The sequence below is a fragment of the Nomia melanderi genome, chromosome 4, assembly GCF_051020985.1.
Source record: "Nomia melanderi isolate GNS246 chromosome 4, iyNomMela1, whole genome shotgun sequence".
NCBI lineage: Eukaryota > Metazoa > Arthropoda > Insecta > Hymenoptera > Halictidae > Nomia > Nomia melanderi.
In genome coordinates, this window is record NC_135002.1 from 2,675,376 (window position 1) to 2,697,958 (window position 22,583).

The 22,583-nt window shown below is 42.3% G+C and overlaps 2 protein-coding genes across 7 annotated transcripts in view; both read left to right on the forward strand.

Annotated features, from left to right (window-relative positions):
• Window positions 1-22: 22 nt before the first annotated feature.
• l(3)mbt (lethal (3) malignant brain tumor) lies at window positions 23-9,062 on the forward strand. 6 transcript variants are annotated; one of them, XM_031979891.1, is made up of 17 exons: window positions 23-105; window positions 2,950-3,157; window positions 3,846-4,140; window positions 4,236-4,475; window positions 4,552-5,174; window positions 5,241-5,400; window positions 5,479-5,650; window positions 5,728-5,908; window positions 5,979-6,177; window positions 6,258-6,475; window positions 6,550-6,778; window positions 6,858-7,047; window positions 7,125-7,246; window positions 7,332-7,692; window positions 7,768-7,842; window positions 7,903-8,209; window positions 8,287-9,062. In XM_031979891.1, exons 1-17 carry the CDS (start codon window positions 41-43, stop codon window positions 8,410-8,412), a joined length of 3,771 nt encoding a protein of 1,256 aa, XP_031835751.1. In that variant the 5' UTR covers window positions 23-40; the 3' UTR covers window positions 8,413-9,062. The 6 variants fall into 6 exon arrangements, with proteins under 6 accessions (XP_031835751.1, XP_031835752.1, XP_031835756.1 ...); XM_031979892.1 differs by having other exon boundaries at window positions 5,991-6,177; XM_031979896.2 differs by having other exon boundaries at window positions 77-204.
• A 562-nt stretch (window positions 9,063-9,624) lies between these two features.
• fng (Fringe glycosyltransferase) overlaps window positions 9,625-22,583 on the forward strand; it is a 128,097-nt gene continuing 115,138 nt past the window's right edge. The window contains exons 1-3 of the mRNA XM_076366621.1: window positions 9,625-10,454; window positions 12,193-12,429; window positions 18,722-18,770. Coding sequence (XP_076222736.1) covers window positions 10,194-10,454; window positions 12,193-12,429; window positions 18,722-18,770 — 547 coding nt within the window. The 5' untranslated portion in view covers window positions 9,625-10,193. The remainder of the gene's footprint in view (window positions 10,455-12,192; window positions 12,430-18,721; window positions 18,771-22,583) is intronic.

Sequence of the window (22,583 nt, forward strand, 5' to 3'; positions counted from 1 at the left end):
GAATGTGAATGAGTCTTTACAGCAGAAGCAACATGGTTCGATGCGCACGCGCACTTACAATGATACCGTCTCCTCGCATATGATGGCGACTGACAACTTTAAAACGTGAGTTTATTATCATATAATTTCTTATGTATACAATTTGCAGTCGGAGTGTAAAATGTAACAGTGGCATCATTAAATATTCAGATCTCTATCGATCAGGTAATTTTTTTTAACGGTGGTCGCCCGTTAGAGTGTATCCTTAAAATTACCGCTCATAATTCGTTAGACCAACATTCACTTATCCTAGTAAGTATACCTATAAAGCTTCCCGTAACTTCTCGCGCTAGTGTACTTAGAAAAAAAATAACTTATAAATTGTTTTCTGTATGAATGCAACATGCACGAATTTTCCACAAGTTTTCACAATAATCACGGCAATCTTTACGCATCTTCCTTCTGTTTTTTTAATTTACCACCGATTCATAATTGAGATACTTATAACACTGGCGAGTTTGGGTACATCGATAATGATTGCATCTGCATATTCTTAACGTGGAATTTATTACGTTAAAGTTGAAATAACGAGTGGCCTGTTGTTTACTGATTATCGGAAACTTTTTAAGTAACCTCGACGCGTTCGGTGGAGGAAATATTAGCTGGCCGAGAGGATAGGTGTTACACGATTTTGTTATAAAATAATAAAAGTACACGTAACAGTTGCATCAGGTGAAACGAGCAACAATTGAAAAATCGTTTCCAAAACGGTACCACTCGATTCATGTTGTGTTTCCGAATTAAAAGGACACCTGTAATCGATAATCGTGTCGTATTGTTATCGTTATTATTACATTGTATAGATTTTATAAAATATAAAAAATTATAATAAATTATTCAACAGCAAGCTGTCTGTCGGTAGTTTTAATACCTCTCGTACATTAAAATGTATGAAATTCATGCGTCTGATAAGAATTTTCAAGTCAGAATATATTTAAAGGCGAATCAATAATGCCAGCGAGCATTACGAGTATTAGTTTTATAGTTTGGAGGTTAACGCAGAAGTATATCGAAATCGGAACTCTAGCGCTAGCTCGACCGGCAAAATCAGTCTTCCAATTAACATTTTCTACGAATCGATACGAACAATATTTTCACGCATGGTACAGCAGAAAATATTGATCGACGACGAATTCACGAAATTCCCAGTGGCTGCTCGAAATTGCTGTTTCAAAGGCAGAATCCTTTTCCTGATCGCACGTATTACTCATTTAGCCAATCCAGTTACGATAACAATACGACGTCACGCGAGTACCAGCCGCCATTGGTTCAAACCGGGGGGGAGAAGGTCTCTGTAAAAATAAAGCAATAAAATCTAATATGCACCCGTACTCGAAATAAACTTCAGTCGCTAAACAGCATATATTCTATGCTTGTATTCGACGGACGATGCACGGTATCGAGGAAAATTTCAATTTTTCCGGTTCAACGATACAACGGGACGACGGTTAACGGCCGAATAACATAATCATTTTTTTGAAACAAATATCGGTCCGGTTCGCATCGATCTGGAGGACGCAAATTGCTCGTCCTTTTTTCCCCCACGGACGATATTTGCGCGGGAGAATGATCGTGACGCGTGATCATGAATCGTGCACCGTTCGCACGATCGGATTTCGATCGATCGGACGGCTCGTTCGTGCTCGACGGTTATCGATCTACCGATCGACGGTCCTTGAACGATTTCAAAATTGCTGGCTGCTCGGGAAAAATCTGTACATCGAATGCGGTTAGCAGCGCATCGAGAAACCCACGATTGGTTCAGATCACGGACTCGTTTCTCGATGTAGCAGGGATTAACCAATGGCGAACGGTCTGTTGCGCCGTCGCCACTACACTCAGAGCCTATGAGGATGTAGCTGTAGCGTACGGAGAATGAAGGTTCGAACGCTCAAAAGATATGCGAAAAGAATCGTTCGAAAACTCGTGGAAATCTAATGTGGTTTCCCATTTGTTTACCGTCGTGTAATTGTCCGCGTCGCGTTCGCCGTTCCCGTGGGAAGGATTAATTTTCAGCACGGCTCAACCAGTGTCTTTTATTCCAGTGAGAAGTGTGCGTGCGTGCGCGTTGTGTTCGTCGCGAGTGATTCGTGATGCGCGACGGGAACGAATTTTGTAAAAGTATTTGAACACGGATATCTGTTCTGTAACCAGCGGGAAACCTCGCATTCGTGGTCCACCGGTTTCGCGTAGAATGCGAGAAACAAATTGCCTTCCGTCCTGCGGCCCGTTTGAAAGCGTGAAAATTATTAACGTAACTCCACTCAGCAGCAATAATAGTTCGGCGCGTGTTTCAAATCGCGTTAGCGACCCTCTTAACGCCCAGTTATGGCTATTCGCGAGCACGACTGCGTTTGTTATTAAGGCTCCGGGGTCAGTCTGAATTTTTTACCGCGTTCCCCATTGTTTATTATTGCAATTGCTCGCGAATTATGTAACTAGCAATAATTCTATTGGGTGATAGGAGACATTATACATTGTTAGGTTTGTAAAAAATGATAACATACTTTTCCCTTTGTGCTTGTACCCGTAATTTGTTTGTGAACAGCTTTCTGTATACGAATTCGATTTTATTTTTATAGCAATTCCCATTTTACGATCGTTTCACGTTATATCACTTGTTTTATTATAATTTTCTCACTCCTGAATTGTGAACACATCTTGGACAATTGAGTTGCTTGTCGGTCATGTTTTTTTTATAGCTTTCCCAGTTGCATATTTTTATTGTCTACATTTTGTTGATATTGTGTTGCAATGTATTTTGAGATCAATAAAGTACATGTTAAAATTGATTGTATTGCTTGAAGTTTTCTTTTTCGTGTTTATTATGCGGGGACATTAATTCTAGTATGTAACTTTGAAGTCGCGTAGACTCTTGGAAAATACATTTGTGTTGTGTTTTCTTGACAGAATGGAGGAAGAAATAGTAGTAGACGATGTTGATGAGAACAGTAGCACAGAGCCTCCACAGTCAGACGATCCAACGACTCCCATTATGCCTTTATTATATATTCAACAGAGTAAATTACGTTCTGCACCACCAACAACAACAAATCAGACCTTGGTCTCACCGAATGCTACTCAACTTGCTGCCATTATCAATCCAGTTAACAATCAGGTAATATATATTAATAATGTATTTTGATAATATATTTTAAATTCTTAACATATTTCTATTTGTTTTACATAATGCGTACATTGAATAAAAAATATTGGAAAATTTTATTAATCGCTAATCTGTATATATAATTTGATTCTTACATAAGTAGATATAGTACTTTGTACTATATGCTACAATAAACTGCATGGTTACTTATATAGGTCATAGTAACCTATACTTGTATAAAATGATCCAGAATAATTGGTGTACTCAAAGCAACCACTGTTGAGTGTAAAACAAGTTTCACCGTATCATATGTGAATTAATATGTGATCTACACATTTAAAGTTTGAAATCATTAGATTTCATGTATAGATGGTAGCAGTGAGTGGCATATCTCTTCATAGTAAATATAGATTTGTTTAACATACTTTGTACAGTGAATTGCCAGCAAAAAGGCAAAGATTAGATTAAAAATTATATCTGTAAACAGTCAGTACTTTTTAATGCATTAAACCAGAAATCTTAAGAGCCTATTTTTTTGGAGGAAATAAATTAAATAAGTAGGGGATTGCATCAAGTTATACAAGTTTTGATAATCAGAAGTGTTTCCCATGGAACTGCCAAAGTCATTGCATCAGCTTTTTATAAACCTGTGGATCATTTTCCTGTGAACGGTTAAATATTTGTGCTGTTCTTATTCTAGATTGTCACTGGACAAAACAAAGTATTTATACAAGGGCCAAGTCAGGTTACCACTTCACAGAGTAAACAACATATTGTGATCCATCGGCCAATTAATACTGTCAGTACAACTGCAACATCACAAGGTCAAAAACACATACTGCTTAGAAAGTCGAACGCATCTACTGCTCAGATCGTGCCATTAAGTTCATCTCAGGGTAATCAAACAAATGCACAAGCTGGCAAGCATACATTTGCATACCTTGGGACACTCATCAAGCCAAACAAATCACGTGAATCTGTTGTAATTCCAGCAGGTGATAAATTTTAATTTAATAAGAAAATTATAGGTAGTTGAAATCATCTTTTTACTGGAAATAATATTAATTGATTTGTTAAAATTTCTTAATAGGAGCACTAACGACAACTCAGATAACTAAGCCGAAATTAGTGATTGCCCCAGTTATATCTCAATTAGCTCAAACATCGACTAGTACTACGACAGGATCTCAGAGTCAGCCTCCCAAGCATATGGCGAATCTGTTATTACCAGTCAGTATTCCCCAACAAAGTGGACCTACTAAATCTAGTATGTTCAATTTAAAAATTAACAATGGCCAAATTAGTACAGAAAGTAAAGGAACTATCACTGGTACGTATTCAGAAGAAATTCCTGTTTTTTATGTTTCCAAATTTGAATGCATCCATTGTGTTCGTTTTTATTATAGTTTTGCGAGAGTCGAAGACAACAAATTCAGCCACACATCCGCCGCCGTTGCATCCTATCGCGAAAATGAGTTTGCTGAACGCAAATAAGGGAAACAATAATTCCACAGACAGTATAAAAATTACAGAAAATCCTGACTCTGCTGTGATCACTCCTATTCCAAAAAAAGATGACAGTTGTATGCCCGAGAAACGGAAGAAAACAATAAGCAATATATTAAGGGGATCCAATGAGAAACGACTGAAGAAGCAAAACCTTTCGAAATCTCCACAGGATAGCATGGTCGAGGTTACTTATGCATTAAGTAGTCCCGAGTCGGAGCAAGATAAAGATAAGAAAGTGCAAAATGACGATGATATTACTTTGATCAAAGTAGTTCCAAGCGAGGATAAAAGCATCAAGCTCAACGCTAGCGTGGACGATGACATAAAAATAGAAATTATTAAAACGCGCACGAGTTGTGTAGAGCCGGTGTCGGACAATAAACATGATGTTAAACTTATTAATCATGATGATCTAAAGGATCATTTAAATACCAGTCATACAAATGATTCTAATTTTGATGCTGCGAAAGTGCTAGATTGGAAAGACGGCGTCGGTACTCTCCCTGGAAGTACATTGAAGGTGCGTTAATTAATTTTACTGAAAATACACAAATTCACATTTTATAACGGTACGTACATTTTACAGTTCTGTATGAATGAATTCGGTATTATGGAGGTAGTAGACGAGGATGAGAACAACAAACAAGGGAAAGACGGTATTGGTGATAAGGAAAATGTTTGTTTAACACAGAATTCTTCAAAATCCAGTCCCTTAACTGTTAATAATGTGAATTCCGAGAAAAAATGTAAGTGTTAAAATAATTAAGGCGATATATATGTCTTCTCTAAGAATTGTTATTCAGTATAAATATTATTTTTTATAGCGGATGATAGGAAATCAAGGACTGTTTCTGCAGACACAATGTATCATTGCGAGGGTTGCGGGTGCTACGGTTTAGCCGCGGAATTTGAAAGTCCAATATCATGTAGTCCATCGTGTACAGAAATAATAGAAGCTAAGAAGCAACCGTCGATGCGAAAGGACAAAGACTTAAAGTACGCTCTTTTAAACATCATTCGATAAATGAAAACGCTTAAACAAATTCATATTTAAAATTACATTTTTGGTACAGGGACATACGTGCGAAACGGAAACGTAAAAGATTGCTGCAAGAACAGCAGCAATCTAAAGAACTGGAGGATAAATCCGATGAGAAAGGTCAAGATAAAGTAAAGTCTGAAACGGATGAAGATACGAAGGACACCATCACAGGGATAGACGACGAAAGTCAAGGAGACTCTGCGGAGTCTAAGGTAAGTGAGACTTGTGCATGTGTCCAGACTTTTTGAAACATACTGCTTATAAGTGTGTCTCTGTATGTAGTATCCTTGGCAGACAGGAAAACTCGGATTCTCGTGGTCTAAATACCTTGAACATTGTAAGGCAAAAGCTGCGCCTGTTAAGTTGTTTAAAGATCCTTTTCCCTATAGTAAAAATCATTTTAAAGTTGGTATGAGATTGGAAGGGATAGATCCAGAACACCCGTCACGATATTGCGTCCTTACAGTTGTTGAAGTAGTGGGCAAGTTACTTTATACCTTTATTCCAATAAATATTTCTCGCCTGATGAAGCATCTGTTTAATGTTTACTTTTAAAAGCAGGTTACCGAATACGTTTGCATTTTGACGGCTATCCAGAGAACTACGATTTCTGGGTGAACGCAGACAGTATGGATATATTTCCCGTTGGATGGTCGGAGAAGAATGGACACCGGTTAGACCCGCCGAAAGGTTATGTCGCCAATAATTTCAATTGGAACGGATATCTCAAGATTTGCAAAGCTACTGCGGCACCGAAAAATATATTTTCGAATAAGAGTGTAAGTGATTCAGTGTTGCGTTCAAATCCCTTGAAAGTTGTTACAAAATTTCTGAACGGATCTCACTATTTCAGTCGGTCTTTCCCACTGGATTTCGCGTAGGAATGAAACTGGAGGCAGTAGATAGGAAGCATTCTTCGTTAGTTTGCGTAGCTAGTATAGCAGGCCTAATGGACTCTCGTATATTAGTTCATTTCGATTCTTGGGACGAGGTCTATGATTACTGGGCGGACGCGAGTTCCCCGTATATTCATCCGGTAGGATGGTGTCACCACAATGGCCACAGCCTTACACCACCCAACAGTAAGTAGAAATACGTTTATTCCTATTCATATGAATTTCCGAGTAAAAACAAAATATTGAATGTTCTTCTTGATTATAGATTACAAAGATCCGAAATTATTCACGTGGGACGCGTATCTGAGAGAGACTCGTTCTATGGTTGCACCGGCTAGAGCTTTCAAACAACGACCGCCCTGCGGTTTCAAACGTGGAATGAAGTTAGAGGCGGTCGACAGACGGGTGCCCCAGTTGATAAGGGTGGCAACGGTCGAAGATGTAAAGGATCACATGTTCGTATATTATAAATATGTTTTCGACTATCGGTCAAATTAAGAAAAGTCACTTGAAACAACAATTTATGTCCTAGGTTGAAAATACGATTCGATGGATGGCCGGAGAATCATGCTTATTGGGTCGATGATGACTCCCCGGACATACATCCCATGGGTTGGTGTTTGAAAACAGGTCATCCTCTGGAGCCACCCTTAAGTAAGCGTTGCAGACACTTGTTAACGAATTAAAGATCGAAAGACTTACACAGATAAATTAATGTTTGTAATCAACTTTATCACAGCTCCGGACAACTTAAACGACAGGCCAGAGTGTGGGACGTACGGATGCAGAGGAATAGGACATGTAAAAGGACCTAAATACGCAACGCACAATTCCGCATCCGGTTGCCCCTACTCGCCTCAGAATCTTCACAAAGTCAGGCAACTATCCGACAGACTGAACCTGAAGCACGAAGCCTGCGATTTCGAGGACGATGTATTGGATAAGCCGAAAATAGAGAAGACTGATAAAATTAAAATGGAAAAGTCTGAGAAGCCCGAGAAACTGTTGTTCGCGGAGGACCGGTTGAAGACTGAAAAAGACATTAAACAAGAAGATGGGGAGCTGTCCGATAAGAACGACAAGTCTGAAAATTCGGAGAAGTGAGTTACACGAATGTTACTGTCTTTGTATGTTCATTGGGATTATATAAGTAAACAATGATCGTTGATGTACAGGTCGAGTAAATCGAAGCATCATCACAGCGACGGTCAAACCGACGATGACGAGCTTTCAAGGAAGAGAAAGAAAAGGTAATTTTGATTATTTTATATTTGTATTTATTAATTATAACACCTATTGTATTGCTGCAGACGGCAGATTTCGGAGGAACCTTTGTATTCTTTATCAAACTATGGCGACTCCGCGCTGACCACTGCGCCGTACGCTGCAAACATGCCTGACAAGCAGTTGCGCATGGAGTTGTATCAGTCTGTGTATAATCCCGGTTACAATCCATTACCAGACGCGCCACACATATGGGCGAAACACAGTAACGCTCTGAACAGAGTGGTGGCGAGGCAAAATACGAATCCTCGACGGTGGTCGAACGAGGAAGTGATTAAATTTATTCAGAGTATGCCCAATTGCAAAGAGATCGGGAACATTTTTAGGAAACATGTATGTACCCGACATGTGAATGATTTCTTGCGAAATCGTTGTATCGGTTAATGATCATGAATCATTCTTTCCCGCAGAATATCGACGGCGAGGCGTTTCTAATGTTGACTCAAGAGGATCTGGTGTCTCTTCTAGGACTGCGCCTCGGCCCCGCAATTAAACTGTATAATAGTATAGTTCTCCTACGTCGAAGGGCATCGTGAATCACGTGCGATGAACGCACATACAATTGGATTTTAAAAAGTGCAAACTGGCAGCTATCATGACGATATTGTCGACTGTATTCGTTTCAGAAGTTTACGAAATTTCCAAAGTAGGAACGTACTTTCTACTGCAATTGGAAACGTTTATTTAATGTCGGGAACAGTGGGTAGACTTGTAATACATCGATCACGCGTGAAAAAAAATTTATTGACAGGCCGAGAGGGAGGACGATAATGTTTAAAAGTCAGATTGACGATTCCACTGATCTTTTGAGGTATAATCATAGCTGGGATGTACGTGCATCATAAGTACTTACGATTGTCCTTTCTAATTTCTTTTCCTATACAGTGAAGTGCATTCAATCATGTACAAATGTAAATACTAATGATCTTAATAATTAAATATTGTAATACAAAAACATCAGAGAAGTCTAACAACCAATCACCCTAACCTGCTGTTTTACGTGCGCGGTCACGTTTTTAATTCAACGATTCTTCCAGGACGATCTTACTGACAGAAAAAAATATGAAATCCAGTATTTTTTATAACGGTGTAGCATCAAGTAATAGGAAACGTTTCTCAACACTTACGTAAGAATGAAAATGTATAAATGCATAAGTTAATAAATGAAAATTATGATCTCACTGAACTCCCCGATATTTCATTTCATAATACACACAAATCAATGACCTTACGCCAACACTTATATTAATCTACTAATTCTTTTATCACAAAACTACAGTTGAATCTAAATACAAACGATAGATCAGAAGCTATCGATATCAACCCTTCGCACTCGAGAATTGTTTCGCCATATATATTCCTGATTCTCTAATGAAATATCAATGATATTTATAATTAATATTAATGTAAATAATATAGAAAGGGTAGAACTATTCCATTTTAACGTTTCATGGATAATTACGTTAAACGAACTTTAATATTAAATATCAAACTTTGTAACTTTCCTGTATCAAACCAAATGGCGAGTCGCCTCTCGAGTGCAAAGGGTTGAATTTCCGTCCAAACAAAATTCGAAGTAGCGGGTATATTAATTTCCAGCGAAACAAGGGAAGGGCGGTGCTCCATTTAAAAAGCGCCATCCCTTCCCCTTCGTTGCTGATGTTATGCCACTCACGTCACGGCCCGTTCTCCTCCCACCAACCGGCCAAGCGGCTGCTATGGCGATGTTTACAGCGTAGTCAGGACGACTGGCCATGTGTTCAGTCGGTGGCTCGTCGCGCGCCGGGTAGCAGTGAATTCTCGCGCGTCACCTTGCCTGGTAGTTCGTCGTGTCTTCGTTCTCGCGTGACACAACCGCATCACTGTCAAAATCCAAACCGTTCCATCCGCTCTCTCGTGCAGGATTCATTTCCTCAACCGCGGGGTCCCGCTGGCTCGGAAATCGAGGTGAAGATTTCCCGGGTAATTTCCGATCGAATAATCAGTGTCACTGTCAGGACTTTCGAACCGCGATATCTCGATCCATGAAACGACGCGCGATCTGAACGATGACAGTGCCGGTGTCACGTTGGAGTAATCGTATTCTGAAAATCTCGCGTGTCCCAGTTGATTATTTACAAAGCGAGGGAAACGGACGTTCGGACAATCGTAGCCGGTGATCGGTGTCACGTTCGACTCGCGGGACGAGGCAGATTGATTTGAAGGACTATCGATAGAGCGCGGTCGTCCGGTGTTTCCACTCGTTTGTTTCGATAATCGATGCATTGTCGAGGGCGCGACAGAGGGAAACGGGAAAAGTGATCCGGCTGTGTGTGTTATGACTGGAGTATTTTTCGCGCGTGAAAAGGGGGAGAAGGATGCGGGGTGGTCGCCGCTGATCGTTCTCGAGCGGGAGAAACGCGACAGCGTCGAGGAGGAAGGCCGGCCGGTGAAATTCGGCGCGGGATTCGCCGTTGCCACCGGTGGCGCCAAAATGCCCCGTGGCTTGCCGACTAGACGAGGCCTCCAGGCGTTGGCACTCGTTCTTGCCACCGCTTACGCTACGATCCTCCTTTACCAGGCTGTTGCTCCACGTCAGGTGATTATCAACACGTTGAACTCTGTAGGCTCCAATGTTGCACCGGTTATAATATTAAACATTTTAATGAATCTTAAAGAAACTAAAATTATTCGATTTTCCACACGTCCGAATTTTGTACTAAGGAAAATAAAAGATAGAAGAAATGTTACAGCATTTCTCATTTTTGCTAGGAATACTATAAAAATTAGTTGCAGTTGCTGATAGATTACAAAACAACTGATTTCATGAAGCAAAATATTCGAAATGAAGAAAATATTACATTAAATCATTTGATTGGATTGCATTGTTAGTATTGCAAGTTCATTTAGCTGAATGCCACCACGTTAACTAGCATTATTTATAATATAGAAATGTTTTCAAATAATCATTGTTTAATTGAGTGAGCTGTAGTAATTCCATTTGTTTGGGGGTCACCGGTGATCCATAATTGATATCTCAAAGATCTATTGTTAATTTTGTGTCATGACAGCGTTCGCAGGGGCTCAGTGACAGAATGTCATATATGACAACGGTGATTAATGATCAAATGTTTGTGCGTTTCAGAGAAAATTTTGATTTCACCGTTAACAGTTAGAATGGAGTTTTTGCTATAGATAATTTCATTGAATTTTTAATTAATATAATTAATTCATACAAGAACAGTAATAACAATAATTGTTAACAGAGAGATATCTTTTTGGCGGGAAAAAATCACTCGCTAAGAGTGAAGTTAGCTCCATAAATTTCCCGCACTTTCTCGACTGTAATTTTGCAACGATGTTACATGGCGCGCAAATTCAAATTCGAAAGAGACCGTGTTTCGAGTGCCGTGAAGTTTACCGACGTGGTGTCGTTAGTGTCGCGTCACTTGTCTTATGACGTCGAGTGACTCTTGATGGTTTCGAAGCCGACTTTGAAAAATACAGGTATTCATTTATTCGATTAAAGTTACATTTCTCTTTCCATTGTCAACGTCCGACCCGTGTAGTAGACACTGAGTTACACTGAACGCAGGTATACTTTGTTCTTTCTAGTTAATTGTCGAGGAGATATAGAAATTAAAAGAGGACAGTTGCGAAGGAAATCGTTGGGGAAGGAGTTAATTATCCTGACCGGTGTAACAGGACCGGTGTCGTCGTTCGAAATAAATGCGCGAAACGATTTCCTTGGAAGTATTCGCCGGTCGGTATCTAGTTATGTTAATCGGGCGACAAATCGAGAGTGACGGGTCTACTCAGTCGAGTTTGTTTTCATTCCTGGGGCCCGAGTAAACATTCGCCGTGCGTGCACGTGCTTGCTCTTTCCCGAGAACCGTTTGCTTATCGAACGGCATCGATCGAATTACCTTCCGTCTCTTATTTTCATTATCATATACTAATGCAATCTACTATTATTTTTATATATTACTGATGTAATTACTATTATTATTATTATATACTGCTAATACAATATACTATTATTATTATGTACTACTAACATAACTACTATTATTATGTGTATACTACTACAGTCTACTATTATTATTATATATTATTATTATATATTACTGATATAATTACTATTATTATATATTACTGATATAACTACTATTATTATTGTTGTTACTACTGTTATTATTGTTATTGTCACATGTTTATCTATTATTTGAGCCACTCACGTACCAAGTCAGTCAACTCCACGACACGAAACACAGGGAAAAATGATGCAGCGGTATGCATTAACGAGAAAACTAATGAAATAAATTTTCCATTTCCAGTGGGTGGAAGAAATGACGGTGGAGGTGAACAGTCGAAGCGTGCTGGTGGAGATGCCGGCGTCGAGGAAGTTGATCAACGAGGAATCATCGGTAACACCAGCAATCGCGACGGCGACCATGTCGCCGCCTTCGACGAATCTGGACGATGTGTTCATCAGCGTGAAGACCACCAAACACTACCATCATTCTCGTCTGCCGGCGATCATCAGCACGTGGTTCCAGTTTGCCAAGGATCAGGTAAGTGACGAGTACCTTTCTCATAGACTATCTCTTGACGACTGAATCCTCCAGACATGTGGCACTGGAACATGTACGATGGAACAACAAAATATCGCGAGACATGATTTGCCTAGGTAACGATCCACTATGAGCACTAGGACATTGCAGTGAACCTAATCTTAACCCTTTGCCATATTTTGCCACATTTTGCAGGTGTTTTACTGTTAATAATTTATTAGAAAAAGGACAATCCTACGTTCATCCTATGTCTTCACCTAGAAGCATTACAATGAATAATACAAAAATATCATTCAATTTGCACTTGGAAGGATTAAGTGATACTCATATTTGTCAAATTCTATTTAAACTCTTCACCACGAGTCTGACACGATATTGTAGAGCAACGGGTTAATGAATCTGAAATCCGGACCCTCTTGGAACTTCCCAGCTTCCGGACCTAGCGATTCAGTACCCTAAACGTTTATACCTCAACATTTGGAACCTCGAGCGCCCAGAGCTTCGAACTTCGGCGAACATTTCATCCAAGGATCCACAGTTCAGAGACCCTAGCCATTGTAACCTTCGAGCACTTTGGGTTCTCCAACGGTAGAACGTTGAATTTACGGCGCGATTTAGCGACCTGGTCCCTCGCATATGCGCGCAGCCTGGAAACGACGGAAGCTCGTCGTGGGAATGAGATTCACTCTATTTCCGCTTCACCGTTCCTTCGGCCACTCCGACCTTATTCTCCGTTAGCGTCCTCGCTGTTACGGCCAGCACGGACAACAAGTACTCTGTTCCGTTGACGGAATTTTATCCGTTCCTTGTTCTAGAACCTTCAATACGCAGGTCCACGCGACACGCAGCGTTTCGACCGGTTCCTCCCGGCTCCTCTCGTTCCATCCGGCGAGAAAGAGCCGGTCGCCTCAGGAAGGAGGCGCAGCCATCGCGATATTATCTCGCCGCGACTAATTGCGCGCATTGTAAATCCCCCCCGCCGCTCCCCGCCGGCGGGCGAAACTTCCTGGAACGGTAGCCCAGAAAAGTCGAGGGGCCAACCATCCGCGCGGCAGACTCCCGTGGCTCGCTGATCCTCGCCGGCTAAAAGACCATTTCGGAGCACTTATCTTGCCCGTCCGGCGCGGCGCTCGCCTGCTACGTCGCTGTCGGTTTCCTTTGGAACCTGTTCACGCATCGAGGCACGTTGCCCGAGGAACGCGGAGAATTATCCCGGAGCATCCTGAGATTTCGAGGTGCACGCTCCAGAAGTTTCGGAAACTCGGCGCTGCGAAGTCGCTGATCCCGGGTAGCTGAGATCGGGAATCCTTATTTCGACAGACAGGGAACTTAGGAGAAAGGCTCCGTCTTCGCAGGAACTCAACTGCTTGGTCCTGAACCGAATTAGCCCGTTGCCACTGCCATTTGGCCGGGCCATAATCGCAACGGTTGATATCTCACTCGTGACATTCGTGTTCGCTCTGAAACTGCGATCACCAATCTTTTCTTCCGCTATCTGGACTACAATTGAACCTCGGCTCCCCAGTTTCGTTTCGCCGATCGACCAACGCGCTGATCCCTTTTCCATGGGAGAGTCCCACGGTCCACCCCCGACCCTGCGACCTTTGAACAGTCTCAATCCACCTACACGAGAGCGTTCGCCGAACGAATTCACATTTTCGTATCCCGAAGCCCTTCTACCTGCTCCCTGGATCGAGCAAGAAGAGTGGAGGAGGAGGTTTAATCACGTGTAATCTGCGGAACCGACGGTGATTAAGCTCGCACCGCTGGGACGGGGAATCCCCCGAGTCGTTCTCTGTTTTCGCGACGCGACGCGTCGGGTCTATTTCGTTCTCGCCATAAATTCTCCGGAATAGATTCTTGCATTGTCTCGCGCCGCGCCGGGAATATTGGGAAACGTTGGCGCGGACGGGACAGGGCCGGGCCCCGGGTTCACCAATCCACGATCCAATTTGCGGAGGATGATTTACCGCGTGGAAGGAAATTGGAGTTAGGATGTTGCTCGGAGCGACGGATTGTTTGCGCTGCGCCGGCGCTCGGCTCTGCCTCGCGTTCGTTTAGCGCTTTAACGGCTCGAGGACGAGCTCGGGTAACAGTGAACAATGTGTTTACTAGGTAGACTCCAATATCACATGGTTTACGCTAGTGTAGTCACTATGATTCAAGTAGCAAAGTTCGTCGAGTGAAACCTGGGAATTACCGAGGAACGAAACTACTTGACTTCAGTCGAATGGTTAGACACTACCCTAAATGATACTATAGGTCCCAAGATACCCTCGATACTTGGATTTACAAAGAACTTTGCCAATTCTAGGATCCGCGGACTCGAAGGGACCGCTTCAAGAATATATGTCGAAGATAAGAGGATCTAGGGTTTAGCGAGAGGCTTGCTGCCCGGATAGAGGATCTCCGAAGCGTGCATTAGCGTTCCGACAATGGGCACTCTTGTCCCCGTCCCTTGACGCGAGCGTCTGCTCGGACGCGATCGAATCTGGAAGCTCCGCGTTTCGACAAATCGATTACATCGCGAGTCGGCGAGCCGCGTTCGATCGGCGGCTCGTGATCGGGCAGAGTCATCGCGGTCGATTGCCTCGCCGGGAGCGCGGCGTTACCGTTCGGCCAAGGGAAAGGGGGGGAGAAAAAGAGGCGAGCGTCGGCCGGCGATCGATCGGGAACCGCTTCTGGAACGTTTGTCATTAGTTTCAGTGACTCCACTCGCCGGGTGAACCCTTCAATTTACAAAAGCCGTTCCCCGGCTACGGATAATTGCTCAATTATGTCGTTTATTTATCTGAAAGCGGTTCCCGGCCGCGGCGAGCGAGCGAGCGAGCGAGCGAGCGAGCGAGCGTGGCAATTCCGTTCGACGAAAGTGCACGGTGCTTGCCCGAGTTCCGTGGCTTTTTTCAGCCGCGCGTTCGGCTGACCTTCGGATTGATTGGATGCCACCGGTTCGATCGCCGAAGGGACCACGAGGTGGCTCGCGCGTGGAACTGTTCGCGCCGGTTACGTCCTTCTCTCGAGGGAGATGCGAGTCGCTCGGGTTAAGTCGGTATTACCTTTTTTATAAATTCTAATGGAATGAGTGATATTGTTTCTAGTTGTAGAGGATTCACTCGGTTCTTCGTTCCGTCTAGGTCAGCAATGTTTGTTTTCTGGACTTAACCACATTGTTCTTTGAGTCACTCAGGCGGTTATGTCAATATTACCTTCTTTCTAAATTGTAATGAAACGAGTAATATTGTTTTGTTGTAGAGGATTCGGTCCTTCGTTCCGTTTAGGTCAGCAAGCTCTGTTTATAGCTTCTGAATACGTTGTATAATCATTTCAGAAACGTGAATTCTCTAAATGTTTGTTTTCTGGACTGCATTGTTTCTCGAGTCACTCGTATAGCGAGCTACTCCAGTGAAGCTTGTTTGATTAGATATACGACTTGTTACAAGTTATAATATATCTTGCTTGCTTGTCTTGCTTCGAGTCGCAAATGGCGCTAGAAAATTCGACGCGCGACTAACTGACGCTAACTCTGTCTTGTAACGCGTCAGTCTCATGAAAATATTAAATTAGCTTAGTAGCTTAGGGAACATAAACGTTTCAATTCTCTTGAATTCAAATGAAATATTCTTCTGTAATCAATTACATTACAGACCAACCGTGAGGATATACCCGTAAATTTTCTGTTTTACTGAATCATCAATAACAAAGTAGTTGTATCCATAATAGTTGAGAGATAGAACGTAGAGCAAGGGGTTGATTAGGTCCCGTGAATGCAGCGTCGATTCGCCGACGACGGTAAACGGGAACGACCTGCCGGCGGAGTGTACGCGCGCGTATCAACGATTCCCAGCTGAACGGGACGGAGGGAGCGAGAGATAGGGCCCGAGGATCGGCCCGACAATGACGCCTCTTTTAGCCGCGCCGTACGTGCGTGGATTAACGTAATTATGTCGATGTAACGTGACGCCGGTGCCAGTGACGTCATTCCGTTTCGCTCGTCCCTCGTCGCGCTGCGCTTCTTGTTTGCCCGGATACGCACTCGCGTTCCTTCTGCGAACGCTGACGTTGCTGTCTCCTCGCCCTGTCTCTCACCTTCTTTTTTCGCCTCGCGCACTCTCCCGATCCTCTTTCTCCGTCGACCTTTTAATTGCACCGGACATCCGTCGTCTGCAATTGGATGAAACGTTTCCGTGACTCCGCTCCGCTTTTTACGGCCGCGCCGCGCGATCGCGCACTGCCAGATCACTCGACTGGGCTGAGGAATTCGGTTGATCTCAGTTCTCGGCTAGGTTTCTATTAGTTTTAATTGCGACGTACGAAATGTCCGATTTTTGGGATTGAAACGAACTCCAGTTTAGTAATGAATATCTTTCATCGAAGTAGCAACCATTGGATTCTACATATTCATAAGCTTCTAGGTTTTCGTTGCGTTTTTATAAAAGTTTAGCCATTTGCGGAGGAAGATACTTTGAAATATACAAAGTCTTCAATAAATGAAGTTAAATTAAATATCAATTACATAATTAATAGGAAGAAAGGGAACTACGAGCTGATCTTCTGCTGTCAGAGTAACTATATTATTTCTCTGCGACTTAGTCTTCCAAATGTGAACATTTCATCTCTCCGAAGTGTCGACATTCGTCCGCAAAGGGTTAGTATTGATAAATCCTTTAACGGTGTCTTCAATTTGCTTGGAAAATACTGTTTATTGGAGTCATTTGCTGAAGTCACTGATAAACATTCGATGCGTTGACAGGATTTAGTTTGATAGGAAGACACCTAAGATGATCATAGGCAAGAGGTCTCTTCTGTTTCGTTTAATTTAATATATTAGTTCGTTAGGCCTAAAAATGTCTATCCGATTCGCTGATCGCCTGATAAATTAGACCCTCGTTAGACACCTTCTTCCCATCAGTTTCACAGGGGTCGAGTCGATTCAGAATTCTAGATCCCCTACGATGAGGTGCACGTTCCCACAGTATGTCTTTGACCGAGCAAGTGGTTTAGATCTTCCATTTTCGACGATCACGTGGAAATCCTCTAGACAATGACTCTGACGTCTGCTCCGCCACCGTTTCCCCTCTTTCCGTTCACTTCCTGAAGGGAACTCGACCAACTAAAAATAGGAGGCGACTGCTTTAACACGTGCGCCGCACCGATCCCAGGGCGAACGCTCGTCTCGTCCGGATGAGAGCGGTGCGTCCTAATGGGAACTCGTAGGTGTTTTTTTTTCCCCAACGAAATTTCCTCTCGGCAGTAATATAAATTCCCTAGATTCTATGGTAAACCACTCTTACCTCGAGCCGAACGTTCGTTCCGAGGCAGTCTCCGAAAACGTTGAATATTCATTTCGAGGATGTTCTGCTCGGGGGATCAGCTATTTTATTAGCGTCCACTTTCATTTTCATTTATCGAGAAAAATTCTATTTTATGAGTTTCATCTATGGAACATTCAAATGCTGGTGCCACATTAATTAACCCATTTGCATCGTGAGCGTTTATAGGCTCCACCGTTGTATAATTTGTATATCACAAAAAAGATACATTTTATGAATGCGATAATTGCCGTGTTTATGTAGGTTCTCAATTTTTTATACGTTTTGAGCTTTTGTTTTGATGCAATTGAAACATTTGTGGTGAAGACCAATTCTCCACTTTTTCCTATCAAAGCAAGAAACTATTTTATTATCAATATATTATCTCTAAAGAAAATTTGTACATGTAGTGGGCAGTTTCTTTGCGTCTCTTCTGAACTGCTGATAGAAACATTTCGCACGATCTTAGTAGCAAAGATAAATGATACGGCAAGTGGTTAATACACCACGCATTAATCCATTTAATACTAGATATTAAATCACATTCGAATAATTCCGAGGGATTTCTACGAAGTCGTTGCTCCGAATCGACAGCCGACGCGGCGATTAATTAAGATCGAGCCGCGGCGGAACCTGTGCGTCACGTTCTACGGAAAAGAAAGGAGTATAAGTTATGACTTCATTTTCCCAGCAACGGAACGAAGGTGAAACCGCTCGCGATCCCAAAAAAGGGAGGCCGCGCGGCAAGATTTATCGATCCCGCCGCGGACGTGGACGGCGATCGTTCGATCGATCCGGCCGTCGCGTCCCGAGGAAATCGAAATTTATGATCGTCGCGCCGTGTGTCGCGTTGCCTGGAACCGTCCGCGGTTAAACAATGGCGCCCGTACGTGACCGACACGCCGATCGTTAGACTTTCTCGCCGGATCGACCGATCCGATAGACCGCCGCTATTCAATCTCGGTTTTTCTTTCTGTTTGCAGACGTGGTTCTTCACCGACCGCGACGACCCCTACTTCCAGAATCAGACGAGTGAGTACAATCTTTTCATTCATATTAATCTATTGCTTTCTTTATCGCTGGAATGCGAGTTTTCATGCGATTCCGAACGTCCGACCGTTCCGTGGTTTCTTTTGAAACTGTGCGAAGCTGAGTAGATTCACTCCGATCTTGGGTGAATCGGATATTTCTAATTTTTCAGTGTTTTGGTTATAATACGGAGGTTTTTCAGTGTTTTGATGTGATGGATACTGCACGATTTTATAGGAAAATACACAAAATGGAAGAAATATAAGAGTAGATCGTTCGATTGAATCGTATTGTTATTATACGCTCATATAGCTGAATGTCAGTGCATTAGCTGGCATTATTTTTAATATAGAAATGTTTTATATAGGATAACATAATATAGAAATGTTTCATATAGAATAATATAATACAGAAATGTTTTGAAAATTTCTTTCTAAAGAATATCGCATTCGAAGATTTCCCAGGAATCCATGAAAACTTGCAGTCTACTTTTTACATAGCAGTCGCATTAATTAAAAGCTAAAGAATTGAGAATTTGAAAGAACTGACATTTTGAAACTGAAAATGCGACTAATGAATTTCATTATCACAATTCCATTCTAATCACGTTCCTTAACTCCTATTCCACGATACCACTTCAGACGCGCAACGAAAAACATTCTTACCATAATTCTACTCTTCTAATTACACTCTGAACACTTTGCCCTAATGATTTCCACAACCGTGCTCCGTGAAACTGCTTCATCCTAGATAATTTAGTAAAAAGCGAAAGAACTTGATGCTCATTTCACTACGATTACTTTGAAGTTTGCGGACTGATAATACACAAGTAATATTTCGTTTGTATTAATAGTAAACAAATAACATTCACATTCCCCGAATTCGACTGAAAGTTTCGATCGCGAGTCTGTTACTTTAACCCTTTGCGGACGAACGTCGACATTTCGACGAGATCAGATGTTCCTGTTTGCAACACTAGCTCGCAAACAAACGATTTAATTACTAAAACAGCAGATCAATACATAGTTTCTCTTTTCCAATTATCCAAGCAACCGATGTATAATTTAGCTTCATCTGCTGACGGTTTTCTATATTTCAAAGAAGCTTCGTACGAGAATGAGTTAAAAATTGAAATTTCCAGAAAGATCGGCGATCTACCGATATAAATACTGTTCCTCGTTGACTCGAAGGGGGCGCCGCGAGAGGATTTCGACGCGCACCTCGCCGTTGTTAATTAAATCGTCGTTGCGTCGTAGGTGCCGCGAGCGTTCTGTAATTCGCGCGAGATCACGGATAGCCGTAATTTTTCTAATAGTGAGAAAGCCTGTCCGGGCCGAGACCCACGATCGTTACCTCGCCGCCTCTCCTACGGGGGGAAGCTCCTCCGTTCGTTAATTAAGGAAGCAATTAAGACCGTGGCCCGAAAAATGTCGTCGTTCGTTATGATCGTTCGCGGAGTTGCTGTGTTCCTACACCGTTAGCTCGAACCCGCCGATTCCCGAGCGAGGATCCGCTAACCAGACGATTTTCCGACTAACAACCAGAACTATTACCATCTGATTATCGTCGAGTTGATCGTGAGGATTAGAAACGATCTCGGAACGAGAACAACCGCTCGTCGGACGCGTTGAACGCTGTGCGAACTGCATCTAGCTCGTGTTGTGCTGGGTTAATAGGTTTTGCAACGAAAATGTTTGTAGTGTAGACGTGTAGGTTAATGTTGATGTAAACTTCATGGATGTGCGTGCATATGTATGGGTGTGCGTGTATGCGTTGTTTTGGATAAACGCGAGAAAAAAAGAGATATTGAAAAAAACGAAGTTTGTGTTGACAACGGAAAAATAGAAATTGACATCGTTTTAAATAAACGTCTATAGTAGTGGTGATTCATTCGTTTCTAGCAATTTTTATGTTTATCGTAGTTATTGTTTCATGCTTTCATCTTCGAGAGGAACTTGTTCCCACCTCGAAGTTTAGTGTTTCAACGCTCAACTTATCAATCGAGAAGTTTCTTCTATACTATGACCCTTCGCTAACATGATTTGATATTAAAAACCATAAGAATATTCAATATTAAACTTTGCATAAGCAATACATGAAACATTGAAGTAACATAGCTCCGTTCCTTAACCCTTTGAACTCTGTAGGCTCCAATATTGCACCAGGAATAATATTAGATATTTTATAATAATAATTTTAATTTGAAAATTTTGCACTAAGAAGGAAAATAAAAGATCCAAGAAATGTTATAGCATTTTTCATTTTTCCATGGATACTATAAAAACTAGTTGCAGTTGCTGATAGATTACAAGACCACCTGGAGTGCTAAGGGTCAACGAACGTGTGATTACTCGATAAATTAATTTTCGAAACTGCCCACACTCGTCAGAAACCATTGAACGTTACCACAAAACAATCTTCAAGCTAGAAACTTAACATCACAGCGTCCCAAGCACAAAATCGCTTGTTCCCAAGCTAAAGCATCGCGAAGACCTCGAGAAGACATAAATCCGCAGTACCGGCAAATTTCGGTAGAACATAAGAAACTTTGTAGAAGAGAATATAAAAGTGGTTACACGTGTATCCAGTGATTAACACAAGCGTCGACGATGCTCGTACGGGGACGAGTTAATTCTCGTTCGCCGTTTAACGGAGGATCGTTCCGAAGCTCCAGATCGATTATCGTTTGTTCCCCGCGAGAGACGCATCGCTCCGGGCCGGTTAGAGAGAGAAAGAGAGAAAGGGAGAGATGAGCTCTCCGTGTAAGTACACGCGGGTTTTAGTTGCTTTCAGGTAAAACGCTCGCCCCGGTTAAATGGCTCTATTAAAAAAGGAACGGCGGCGCGAGAGGAGCGTTTATTTCTGTTGTAATACGAGGCACGGATAATTACGCAGCCGGGACTTAATGGTTGCCCTCGTTTATGCGATAATTGCCGGCGAAACGAGCGCGTGCGTGTAGGAGCGGCCAGCGCGACGGCTCCTCTCCGACGTCGCTCGTCAATCATTTCAAAAGTTTAGTCGTGCCCGAGACCGTGCGCGCGGCCGGCTATATGTATGCCAGCGGTTGGAAACGCCGGACGGACACGACCGGACCAGTTCCTTCGATTTTCTCGGGGACCTCGCGTCGCTCGACCGACTTTCCTCGGCGATTCACGTTTCCCTTGATCCCCTTAAGTAGTCTACAATGTCTATGGGAACTATTCAGAGATACCTCGGGAGATACACGCGTTCGAAGGTTCGAACCTCGACTGGAGGACCGGTGGTGTTCGCGATTTCGCAGGAACGTCGACGGTTAGAACGAAGTTTTACCGGAAGAGATTAACCCTTTGCACTCGGAAGTATTTTGTTAGCGATACTTAACACTAGGTTTACGGGCATTTATTGTCTTCATTCTATTATTCCTAAAAGGTCGCTCGTTTATTTAGATCGTGGAAACTGGAGATTTGATAGTAGGTAATCGGGGTACATGTCAGTGTGATCGCATCGATCAAAATATTTCCTTTCAAAGGTTTGCGATGGGGAGTAATTTTTCCGAAATGAGACTTCGTTGCGTGTTGAGAGCGCGCGAAAAGCAGAAGTTCGTAGAGATGGTATTTTAGTTCCGTGCTGAGAGGTTTAACCCTTTGCACTCAAGTTTTTCAATGGAAATATTCAACATTTTCCGACGAGATACAGGTGATGTTGTTTGAAACTATTTTAACGATGATTCATAGATAAATTAAGCAACAGAGGTGTTTTATTGAAATATTTCACGTAGAAATGAAAATTTCACGATCCGAAAGATTGTGAAATTGACAAGCCGATGAACCGTCGATA